The sequence below is a fragment of the Oryzias melastigma genome, linkage group LG4 (genome assembly GCF_002922805.2).
Source record: "Oryzias melastigma strain HK-1 linkage group LG4, ASM292280v2, whole genome shotgun sequence".
Taxonomy (NCBI): domain Eukaryota; kingdom Metazoa; phylum Chordata; class Actinopteri; order Beloniformes; family Adrianichthyidae; genus Oryzias; species Oryzias melastigma.
The window spans coordinates 8,498,308-8,510,510 of record NC_050515.1 but is presented as its reverse complement, the minus strand read 5'-3'; the positions used below and the strand labels follow the sequence as shown (position 1 = coordinate 8,510,510).

Genomic DNA, 12,203 nt, shown 5'->3' with positions numbered 1-12,203 from the left:
ATAATAAAATGCACTGATTAAAACAACACACTTAAATCACATTTGATTTCATTAAATATAATGTATTGCTTATTACCTTAAGCCAATAAGTAAAAATTTTCATTTAAATGATTGTACCAAAAACTCACGTCAATTTGTTGATGGTTTTTTTGCATGTAAAATTGAATTTTTCATTTTTCTAATTGAATTCTAAATTCCAAATTGCATTTTCATGGATGATCAAATTCCAAATTGTCTTGTCAATTGAGAATCGAATGTCACTTTGTATTATGGGTAAAAGAAAAAAAAACTTAAATATAAACCTTTTACAAAGAAAAAAAAACCCTAAATAAATCTGTTTAATTATTTGTAATTATCTTATAGTTTATGGAATCTATTAATCTGGAACATTTTTTTCCCCCTACAAGTAGTGGAAACATAAAGTTCAATGAAACACATGGTAACATGTTTGTTTAGTAAAAAAAAAAAAAGAAATCTATGAGCTTTGTTTATACTTATGTGTCATTCATGTCTCTTATTTTCTTTCACTTTTTCTAAGAAAGGATTAAAGACTAGCCTTGTTTTCAGATTTCATAACAGTTACACTGATTTAATCCCATTCCTGGCAGCGACCCCCCCCCCCACTCAATTTCTTAGGTCTTTTTCTTTGTACTTCAATTTCATAGAAATGTTGATATATCACAGGAAAGCGGGCATCAAAAATCAAGTGTTTAGAAGAATATTTAAATACATAAAAAATCAAATTATTTGTTACAAAAAAAACAATTTGTACAATAGCGTACTGTCAAATATAGATTAAAATATTGATTTCATCCGTGAGGTGGGAACATCAACCAACTGCTGCCTCTCTTAAATCCGGAATAGCTCTTCATTTGGAAAATGTGAGAAAAGGATTGTTTCAGGCAAGTTAATTTATGTTTGTGTAGTCAATGCTGAAGAGGAAATATTAAATACATTTATTTGAAAAGTTACAAGATATTAAATTAATAAATTTAATTGAATCTGAGTCAGAGTGACATTGTCATTGATCTACTTAAGTATAAATGCACAGTGTACTAAAAAACTCTTAGTAGTATAGTTTTTACAAAATATGGTGACATAATGTTCGTGGCCATTACTCACTTTTGCATTTAACACAAACTACTATTTATGGACTTAAATAGTTTAGCAAATATTCAGTTTTCACTGTAAAATTGGTCATTCAAACAGAGTGAAACTTATTTTAAGAATGCTCTTTATTTATATAGATGTCCATTCAGAATTAAAAACATAATTTGTAATAATATGAGTTTTTTTAATACTTAAAAAATACTTTAGGATAATCCTCGTATAAAACATAATCAAATTAAAGTAAACTAAGAATACTAAAAAGTTTAAGAAGAAATATGGTACTGTGAAAATATAGCCTTCTTATGCTGGTTGTGCAGTACCTTGTTGAAAGACTATTTCATGAGGCATATTTAAAGTGTTAAAACAACGGATTCATATGAATTGTAGAAGGAAAAATAATTTATACATTGTTTGCAATGTTTTTTTGTCTATTTAAATTGAATTTACCGCATTGAAAAACTGATCTGAAAACCCACTTTATTGTCTAGTATCACGTTTGGTCAGAAGAGAATAAAATATAACACTTTTTAGCAGATTTTCTATACAACCTTTAATTAACATTGCAGGTTTGAATTTGCAAAGAATTAAAGTCCCAGCTAAGTTAAACTAAACCATGTTCAAATATTGACATGTATCAATGAAAGGGCATGTCGAACTAGATAGCAGGTCTCTGAATGAGCATGGTCTTCATGTTATTTACTGGTCATTTTGACCTATTTACTCCTGACCTCTGAGGGCCACATAAAAAGAAACGATATACAAGCACACATTTGCCATAGAACTCATTTCACCTCCCAGAAAACAGGTACAAGGCAAAGGTTTGAGTTCAAATTTCAGGAGAATTTTTGTATCAGAGGGAAAAACCTATTAAAAGGGTTCTTACAAAGAGAGAAAAAGACAATAACAAATTTGTTTAATATTTTATGATTTTGTCACCTCCCAGGACAGCCAGTTATGACGTTTCTTCTACTACCTAAAGAGTTTCTAGCTAATCAGGGGTGATCAAGTTGCATTCTTAACACTATATACCCAAAAAGTTGATGGTTTAACTGAATGCTAGGTTGTAACATGTAGAAAAAAATGCATGAAAAGATGAAAACTTTTATATTTGAATTTATTTTTTTATTTTTAGTGTTAAGGATACAGTTCACAGGCTCTTGTACTTTTTGCTTGGAATAAAAAATGTAGTGTCTAAAAATTATTTTAACTGCATATTCTCCTCTTCTAAAACATTTGACCTATTTAAGCAAAGAATCAGGTTATTTCACTGCACAGACTCCAAAGCACAAGGGCATTTTTGTGAAATAAGTAGGAAATACGGTGACTTATAAAGCTAATTGACAGTTAAGACAGTTTCTGCCCAGAAAAATGGTTACAAAAAAAAAACTGCTGAATCATTCAAATTAATATATTTTTATCTTTGTGTGATACACATTTCTGTTGTCTTGCTTTTGTTTTATTTCTGCTTGCATAGATTGAAATAAACTATTACTAACTTAAGAATGCTAAGCAAGTTTAAAATAAGAGCTAATCTGGTTTTATTGTTCTTTAAGAGCTCTTATGTTGTTTTTTTTAAAGATATGAGTCCTTTATATATTTATGATCCAAAATGAATACTTAAAGAAGTATGTGCTTCTGCTTATATATGCAGATCATGATCTTAAAAAAAATCTGGAAACCATCCATCAATCTACTGTAAGTCAGGTTGAGACAACATTTATTTTTATTTTGGTATCTACACAGCACAGTCTGATCTGGTTGAAGAGGGCACGATAACACCAGTAACAATGCTGGTCAACATCTGGTTAATGATATATTTTTGATGGATGGCGCCAGCAAGGAGAGGGATGTTAAAAGGGAGACGGATGCTGCATTCGCTCACAGCTCGCAGTCATGAGGGGGCTGATTCTTGCTCTCTCTCTGGCCCTTGTGGGTAAGTACGCTTTAAAGAACCTAAAACCTATCAGCTTTTAATTTCAGTTGAGATAAATTGGATTTAAACTTTAGGCAATAAGGGATTAAAATGTCTTATTTAAAATTTTTGCTATTATTATTTTCAAATATTTTTTGATTAATATTTATTTCAATTTTGCAGCCGCCAACCAACTGAGCTTCAGTAAGTTTCCTTCAAGATATTATACAATTTAAAAATACATGAACAAATGTTTAAGATTCATCACAAAACTGTTATTAAAATCTTATTTATTTTCTGAAGCCCCTGAATTTAGCCCTGGGAAAACCTATGAGTACAAATATGAAGCACATCTTCTGGGTGGCCTACCCGAGGAGGGTCTGGCAAGAGCTGGAGTGAAAATTGAGAGCAGAGTTTGGATCAGTCCAATAGCACCTGACACCTTCATCATGAAAGTAAGGAGCTTTTCGAAATGTGAACAGAATTTCATGAAAGACAAACCAGAATTTTGCAGTTACTTAACTTCTTTTAACGAACATATTTTCTGTAGTTGGTAGAGCCTGCACTGTACGAGTACAGTGGAATCTGGCCCACTGAGACTTTCCGTCCGGCCAGCAAGCTCACCACAGCCCTGGCTGCTCAGCTGTTGACCCCCATTAAGTTTGAATATAACAACGGAGTAGTGGGTAAAGTATTTGCACCCCATGGCATCTCTACAAGTGTTCTAAACATCTACAGAGGACTCCTCAACATCCTTCAGCTGAACATAAAGAAAACTCAGAACGTGTATGAGCTGCAAGAGGTACAAATGGACACATTTTTTAAAAAGTGCTTTCACCGATTGTTGCTTCATCCACTAAGAAACCATATTTTTGATCTGAACAAACTAGCCTGGAACTCAGGGTGTGTGCAAGACTCACTACGTTATCAGCGAGGATTCAAAGGCTGACAGGATCCACTTGTCCAAGACCAAAGACTTGAGCCACTGTCAGGAGAGAATCTACAAAGACTTTGGCTTGGCAGGTTACACTGAAAGATGTACCGAGTGCGAGGCTGTAAGTGTGGCTCTCATTTTGTAAGATCAAAAAACACAATTTCAACTGTTGGCCTGATGATACAATGTTTTTGTTAATACAGAGAGGGAAGACAATGAAAGGAGCAGCAGCCATCAACTATGTCATGAAGCCCTCAACCACTGGCTCCCTAATCTTAGAGGCAACAGCTACAGAGCTCATCCAGTACTCACCAATCAACATCTTGAACGGCGCTGCCCAGATGGAAGCCAAGTACGTGCATTTCATTAGTGATTCACAACCAGACGTTCATGTAACCCTAGAGCACATTCTCAGTGGTATACGGAATACTGCCTTCATTAGAGTATCTAGTTTGAAAAATCAGTGGGTGTTTGCTGAAAGCTTTAGATTGACGATACATCGCAACAAGTAAGCAAATGTAAAAGCAAAAACTTCCCTTAATGGGCTCAGTGTTTCCTGGTGAATAAATTATTGAAGCTACATCTATACGATGGCAACAAAACAACAAGTGGGCAACAGTTAGTGAAGCAGAAAAAGTCTTATATGAAAGACATTTAAACTTGAAAGAGTAGAGCAGAAAGGTTAATATTAAACCAATATTTGGCAGTATTTAATATATATATATATATGGCAGTATATTTAGAAACCATTGCCTTGCATGATCCAAAGAGGAGTCTTCTGTATTTTTCCACTAAACTGGTGATTCTTTTGACAATTTGTCCTATTCACAGGCAAACCCTCACTTTCCTGAGTATCAAAAAGGTTCCGGTCGAACCCATCAGTGCTGACTATTTGCCTCGTGGATCACTGAAATACGAGTTTGGCAGTGAACTCCTCCAAACACCCATTGAGCTCCTGAGGATTAGCAATGCCGAGGCTCAGGTATTTGAAAATAGCATACATTTTTATTCTCTGTTTTTTATTCATATTAAAGTGACATAATTAATCCAAACTGTTTGTGATAAATTCACAGATTGTCGAGACTTTGAATAAGTTGGTATCCCTCAATATGGGAAAGGCCCATGAAGATTCCCCGCTGAAGTTTATTGAGCTCATCCAGTTGCTCCGTGTGACCAAATATGAAAGTATTGAAGCCCTGTGGGATCAGTACAAAGCTAGAAGTGATTACAGGTAAGACTGCTTTCATTCAGAGGTGACTCAGAAAAGCAAATGTACAAAGGAATATTTCTCTGAGAGACTTTTTCTTCCTCAGGACCTGGCTGTTGAGCTCTATCCCTGCCATCGGCAATCATGTTGCTCTCAAGTTTATCAAGGAGAAAATCATTTCTGGTGATCTGACTTCATTTGAAGCTACTGAAGCTCTTTTATCATCTTTGCATTTGGTGGTTGCTGACCTGGAGAGTCTCAAGCTTGTAGAAGTAAGTGCTTGGGTGAAAGTTTGACACACTGGCAATAGAGATATTTAATTTCAATAATTTATTTCCGAAACTCCTTAGGGCCTGGCAATGACCCCCGAGGTTAGAGAACATCCAGTTTTGCGTGAGATTTCCATGCTTGGCTTCGGCAGCATGGTTTATAAATACTGTGCCGAATTCCCCTCTTGCCCTGTTGAGCTTGTGAAGGTATGTATCGCCCATTTGCTTTATCTCACTGAATCCTATTCATTTCACTGATTATTGTTTTCTTTCTTCCACAGCCCATCCATGAACTTATCATCCGTGCTCTTGACAGACGTGACTATGATGAGGTTATCAGTGCTGTCAAAGTCCTGGGTAATGCAGGACATCCTGGTAGCCTGAAGCCAATTATGAAGCTTCTGCCTGGCTTTGGCAGCAGTGCCAACAATCTTCCCCACAGAGTTCACGTTGAAGCCGTTCTGGCCCTCAGGAGAATTGCTAAGAGGGAGCCCAAGATGGTAAGATACCTGCCCCCATCAATAACTGCATTTCACACTTGATTAAGATGGCATACTTTAAGCCTTCACTTTTCTGAAAACAGATCCAGGACATGGCAGTTCAGCTGTTCATGGACAAGGAGATTCACTCAGAGCTTCGTATGGTTTCCGCCATTGTGCTCTTTGAGACTAAGCTGCCCATTGGCCTGGTGACCACTCTTTCACAGAGCCTTTTGAAAGAATCAAACATGCAGATTGCCAGTTTTATTTACTCTTACATGAAGGCCCTAACCAAGACCACTTCTCCTGACTACTCCTCTGTGTAAGAGCCTATTTAATCTTTCTATTTCTATTTTTCAAAGCATTTGCAACAGGGGTTTATATAATTGTTTTTCTTTCCAGTGCTGCTGCCTGTAATGTTGCAGTGAGGCTCCTGAGCCCCAAATTTGAGAGATTGAGCTATCGCTACAGCAGAGCTTTCCATTATGATGCCTATTATAGTAAGATGATAAACAGGTAACATTTTTTAAAGCAGACTTGGGTTTGTATTCTGAGCAATACATTTTTTTTTGCATTCCAGATCCTTGGATGGTGGGTGCTGCTGGCAGTGCTTTCTACATCAATGATGCTGCAACTGTGCTGCCAAGAACAGTGATGGCCAAAGCTCGTACTTATCTGGCTGGAGCTTATGTTGATGTTCTTGAGGTATGATATTCAGTTCTACATGCTAAAAATGTTTTAACTGCTATGCTGAACAGTTATTTTATGTAAAATAGAAACATGTGCATTCGGTCCTACTTTTTTGCTAACTCCAACAATATTACAAGTCACTTCTTAAAAAATTTCAGAAACCAAGAAAAAAACATTAATTTTCGCCTTTTTGTCTATTTCAGTTTGGAGTGAGAACTGAGGGAATCCAGGAGGCTCTTTTGAAAGTCAATGACAGTCCAGCAACAGACAGACTAACTAAAATGAAAGAAGCAATCAAGGCTGTAAGTTTGAGTTTTACTCTGGAATGATTACTTAAATTGGATCATCTGGTTTTAATTTGTTATTCTCTTCACATCATAGCTGTCAGACTGGAAGGCTTATCCATCAAGCCAGCCTCTGGCCTCTGCATATGTGAAAGTACTAGGACAGGAGATGGCGTTTGCCAGCATTGACAAACCAATGGTGGAACACATTGTTCAGGTATGGTAACTGTCATTATGTGACTTTAAACTTATATATTTTTTAAATGTAACCACCTATTTTGCCTTGTCTCCCTCCATGTCTTGCTTAGCTTGCAAATGCAGTGGACATTCGTGCTTATGGCAAAAAGGCTTTGGATGCTCTGTTAGCTGGTTATACAAAGCAGTACTCTAAACCAATGCTGGCTGCTGAGGTTCGTCGCATCTTCCCCACTTCTGTTGGTTTCCCCATGGAACTCAGCTTGTATAGTGCTGGTGTTGGTGCTGCATCTCTTGAAGGTAGGTGTTACTGGTGCGCTGCGATTTGGAAATAACATATAAACAAGGACATTTAATCATTTTCTTTTACAGTGCAAGCCAGTGTGTCTCCACCTCTACCTGAAAACATCAACGTTGGTCATCTTTTGAAGTCTGATATTTCTTTAAGGGCTGCAGTTGCTCCAAGGTAACCAATTTATACATATTTAAAAAGCTTTAATGCTGTTACCAAATAGCTATCAAAAAAAGGAGATCAAAAGTAAACTTTAAGTTGTTTTCTTCTTCTCCTTACAGCATTTCCATGCACACATATGCAGTCATGGGCGTGAACACAGCTTTCCTGCAGGCCTCTTTAATGTCTAGAGCCAAAATTCACTCAGTTGCTCCAGCAAAGTTTGCAGCAAGACTGGACATGAATAAGGGTAACTTCAACTTCCAGATCCTGCCTGTTGAGGGTGTAGATACCATTGCATCTGCACGGTATGTACACATTTATAACACAAAACAGTGTATGCTTAAACATTTTCAATAATGGCCCAGTTTTTATTTTGTTGATCCTTTTTTTCCCTAAAAGTGTTGACACATTTGCCGTTGCAAGAAATGTTGAAGACCTTGAAGCAACCAAAATAACTTCAATAATTCCAGCTGTAAATTCAACAAAGTTGTCAAAACAAAACTCAACTGCACTGAGATCCAGGATGGCCTCTTCTTTGGAGGACAGTTCGGTGAGTTTAATTCTATTACAGCTTTTTCCTTTGTGTGTGTGTGTGTTAACAGTTTTTTCTTTTACAGTCAGCTTCATCAGAAATCCTGTTCAGCAAAACCCTTAATCAATTTGCCAGCAAACTGAAAATTCCCAAAGCTTCTATGTGGAAGCGTTGTGCTTCAAGCTACACTTTTGGAATCAAGGCCTGTGCTGAAATGGCGACTCGCAATGCATCCTATGTTAGAAACAACCCAATCTACACTGCAATTGGAAACCATTCCTTTACTCTCAAGGTTTCCCCAGGTAAGTTACATTTATCATCTGATGGCACTAGCCAAAGACAGTTGTAGGCAGATTTGCAAAGTGATGTTTTTGTTTGTGTTTTAGCTGCTGGGCCAGCCGTTGAAAAGATTGAAATCGAGGTTCAGGTTGGAGATGGAGCAACAGACAAGATCATTAAAGTTATTAACATGAGTGAAGAATATGAAATTCTTGAGGATAAGAATGTGCTTTTAAAACTCAAGAAGATCCTGACTCCTAGTCTGAAGAACAGCACAACTTCATCCAGCTCAAGCAGCTCTAGCTCCAGAAGCTCCCGTTCAAGCCCGTCCTCTTCCGCATCATCTGTGAGTTCCTCAAGAACCTCCTCCAAGACATCTTCCAGGAGCTCTTCCAAGACTTCCTCCAGGACCTCCTCCAAGTCTTCTTCCAGGACCTCCTCCAAGTCTTCTTCCAGGACCTCCTCTAATTCTTCCTCAAGTTCCTCCTCCTCCTCCAGTTCCTCCTCTCGCCGCAAGAGCAAGACAATTGATCGCCGCATAAGCAAGACAATTGATCTTGCTCAAGTCCTCAACAGGACATCAAAGTGGCGCTCAAGCAGTTCCTCCAGCAGCCGATCAAGCCGCCCTTCACTTTCTGTTCGGTCAGGCAGCAGCTCTTCCATTTCCAGCTCCTCCAGTTCCAGCTCTATGTCTAAGGTGAGACTCAATTAAATACACAGAAAAAGTAGATACATCTTAAGACGTCTAAATGATTTAAATATTTTGGTTTTAAATTTCAGCAAGAGCTATATGAAATGAACTTCACAAAGAACCACATCCATCAGGTATATACTATATAGATAAGATTTTCATTGTGTTTCCTCAGTGAAAAAAAAAGTCTTTAACTCATGGCTTCTTTCTTTAACAGCATTCCATCTCAGCAGAACGTGTCAAGAGCAAAAGCAGTGCCTACAGCTTTGAATCGATCTACAAAAAGGTGGGATATCAAATCAAGATTTTTTAAGTCAGACTTACAGATATAAAACACAAAGAAATCAAAAATTTTCAGAGCCAATAGTCCAGGAGCATTTCAAAACAGCACAACAAAGCTACTTCAGATTCCTGCAATATAAGAATACATTGCCTTTTTCCCTTTATTTTAAGTCTAATGAAGATACTGACATAAAAAAGATGTTAAACTAATTATATTCTTTTCCACATGTAGGTCAGGTACCTCTCCAACACAGTCGACTCTTTAGTGACCATTCTGATCCATGCTAAACGCGCTGACCACCAGCACCAGGGATACCAGACTACCGTATACTACGACAAGGAAAACTCCAGAGTGCAAATCATTTTTGCCAACCTGACTGAAAGTGACAAGTGGAGAATCTGCGCCGATGGTGTCATGCTGAGCGAACACAAGTTCATGGTAAAATACTTCAATACATCTAAAAAGGAAGTTAAATAAACAATACCAGACTTGATGATTTAAGTGATTTTATTTTTTTTACAGACCAGAGTCACATGGGGCATTGAATGCAAGCAGTACAATGCTTCAATCATAGCTGAAACTGGTCTGGTAGGAAAGGAACCTGCAGCTCGTTTGAAAATGACCTGGGAAAGACTCCCTGAGGGCTTGAAGAGATATGCCAAGTGGTAAAAGCATTGAAACAATTGTTTTTCTTTGATACAGAAGTTTTAGTTTTTGGATATGAAATTCTTTGGCCAAATTAAAAGACATTAAAAAAATGTTTTGTTTTTAAAGGTTTAATTTCCCTGCATCTAGATTGTGTTGTTTTAAACTAACCTATTTCTTTGACTTGTTTGTGTTTTAGGGCTTCTGAGTATCTTTCCCGAATTGCTGTCAGAAATGGCGTTAGTCAGGCTAAAGTTAAAAACATCCAAAAACAGATCCAACTGACAGCTGCTGTCAATGAGACAAGCCTAAATGTTACACTGAAGACACCTCAGGTAAAAAACATTGCAACATGTTTGGAAAAATATGACTCATTTTGATTAACAATAAAATAATGCCTTTTTTATGTTTATTATGCAACATTTCAGAGTACTCTATACAAACTTGGCTTGGGTCTCCCAATTTCCCTGCCACTTGGAGAAACTGCTGCTGAGTTGGAGGCCTATCCTGACAGCTGGACTCACAAACTGTCCTACATGCTCACCAAAGCTCATGCTGGTGAAAACATTTTAATAGAGTCCACATTTCTTCGTAAAGAGTTTATACGGCTGTATCAGTAGTTCACTTGTGTTTTTTCTTCTTCTTTTGCTTCCAGCTCAGTGTGTCTTGGTCAATGACAGATTGATCACATTCAACAACAAAAAATACAAAAATGAGATGCCTCATTCTTGCTACCAGGTCTTGGCTCAAGATTGCACATCAGAACTCAAATTTATGGTTCTGCTGAAGAGAGACCAACATGCACAACACAACGAGATTAATGTCAAGATTGAAAACATGTAAAACGCAATACTTCTATTTTTATTTCCACTGTGAGACATAACCAATACAATGAATGTAAGAGCGATTTTTCTTCATGATATCCCAAATGTTTTTCAACAGGGACGTTGATATTTATTCAAGGAACAATGCTACCGTTGTGAAGGTCAACGGAGTGGAAATCCTCTCTGCCAACATGCCGTATCAGCATTCAACAGGTTTCTACTTTATCCTGTTAAAGTGAAATGCTAAACTTCCATTGAGGGTGAAACATCACGGTTTTTAATGGCTGGTTTTTTATAATTTTTAGGCAATATACAGATCAGAGAGAAGGCTGAGGGTGTTTCTCTGCATGCACCTAACCATGGCCTTCAGGAGGTCTTCTTCAACCAGACTACTGTGAAGGTGATTTAATAAATCAGATTGCCTTGAGAGTTTCACATTTATCAAAACATGCAATAAGATCAGAAGACTTAAGATTTCTTGTCCTACAGGTTCAAATTGCTGACTGGATGAGAGGAAAGACTTGTGGACTTTGTGGAAAGGCTGACGGTGAAGTCAAGGAAGAGTATCGCACACCCAATGAACGAGTGTCCAAGAATGCAACTACCTTTGCTCATTCCTGGGTTCTGTCTGGACAGAGCTGCCGTCACACCTCTGGTAATACTCAGCTGTTTGACGCTATTTTTTTTTAGCATGCTTCTCTTTCTCATCAACGTTTCAAAATAAAATGACCCTCATTGCAAATCACATGACAGAACAAAATTTTGAATGTGACAAACTGAATTAATCTTAAATGTCCTAAATGGTCGAGTTCAACATTTACTTGAACACATTTTCAGAGTGCTACATGAAGCTTGAGTCTGTGAAGCTGGAAAAGCAGGTCAACCACTTCGGTGAGGATTCCAAATGCTACTCTGTTGAGCCTGTGCTTCGCTGTCTCCCCGGCTGTATGCCTGTGAAAACCACCACCGTCAATGTTGGATACCATTGTCTACCCATTGGTAAGTTAACATCAAAGCATATTTAAGGAAGGAAAGAGGAAGAAAAAGAATGTGTTTTTTTTTTAAATCCTCCAATGATGTTAACTTGTACCATCTTTTTTGTTCCAGATACAAATCTGAACCGTAATGATGGCCTCAGCAGCATCTTCCAGAAGAGCATTGACTTGAGGGAGACCGCAGAGGCGCATCTTGCTTGTCGCTGCACACCTCAATGTGCATAATTTTATAACTTCGCATCATGTTATACTGTTTTTTAACCAAGGTTGTAAACTTAAATAAAATATAAAGGCATGTAAATTATATATTGTGTTACATGTCATTAAAGCAATTTGAAAAGTCATTTATTTTGTGTCCTCCAATAGTTTTAATTTGAAACTAATTATTTAACAAGGTTTGTAGTCATGTATTGTTAAATA

General features: G+C 37.3%; 1 protein-coding gene across 1 annotated transcript; it reads left to right on the top strand.

The window, feature by feature from the left end:
- The first annotated feature begins 2,942 nt into the window (after positions 1–2,942).
- Positions 2,943–12,127, top strand: vtg2 (vitellogenin 2). The gene is made up of 34 exons (XM_024279510.2): positions 2,943–3,043; positions 3,206–3,226; positions 3,326–3,477; positions 3,573–3,824; positions 3,913–4,077; positions 4,160–4,308; positions 4,788–4,938; positions 5,030–5,187; positions 5,270–5,435; positions 5,514–5,639; positions 5,714–5,932; positions 6,016–6,233; positions 6,314–6,411; positions 6,492–6,616; positions 6,805–6,903; positions 6,983–7,102; positions 7,194–7,380; positions 7,453–7,546; positions 7,654–7,839; positions 7,934–8,084; positions 8,152–8,368; positions 8,453–9,042; positions 9,126–9,170; positions 9,254–9,322; positions 9,551–9,757; positions 9,842–9,984; positions 10,164–10,299; positions 10,393–10,522; positions 10,620–10,803; positions 10,907–11,001; positions 11,094–11,188; positions 11,278–11,443; positions 11,626–11,787; positions 11,896–12,127. The coding sequence occupies exons 1-34, from the start codon at positions 3,004–3,006 to the stop codon at positions 12,006–12,008; spliced, it is 5,229 nt and encodes a 1,742-aa protein (XP_024135278.1). The 5' UTR covers positions 2,943–3,003; the 3' UTR covers positions 12,009–12,127.
- Positions 12,128–12,203: the final 76 nt, after the last annotated feature.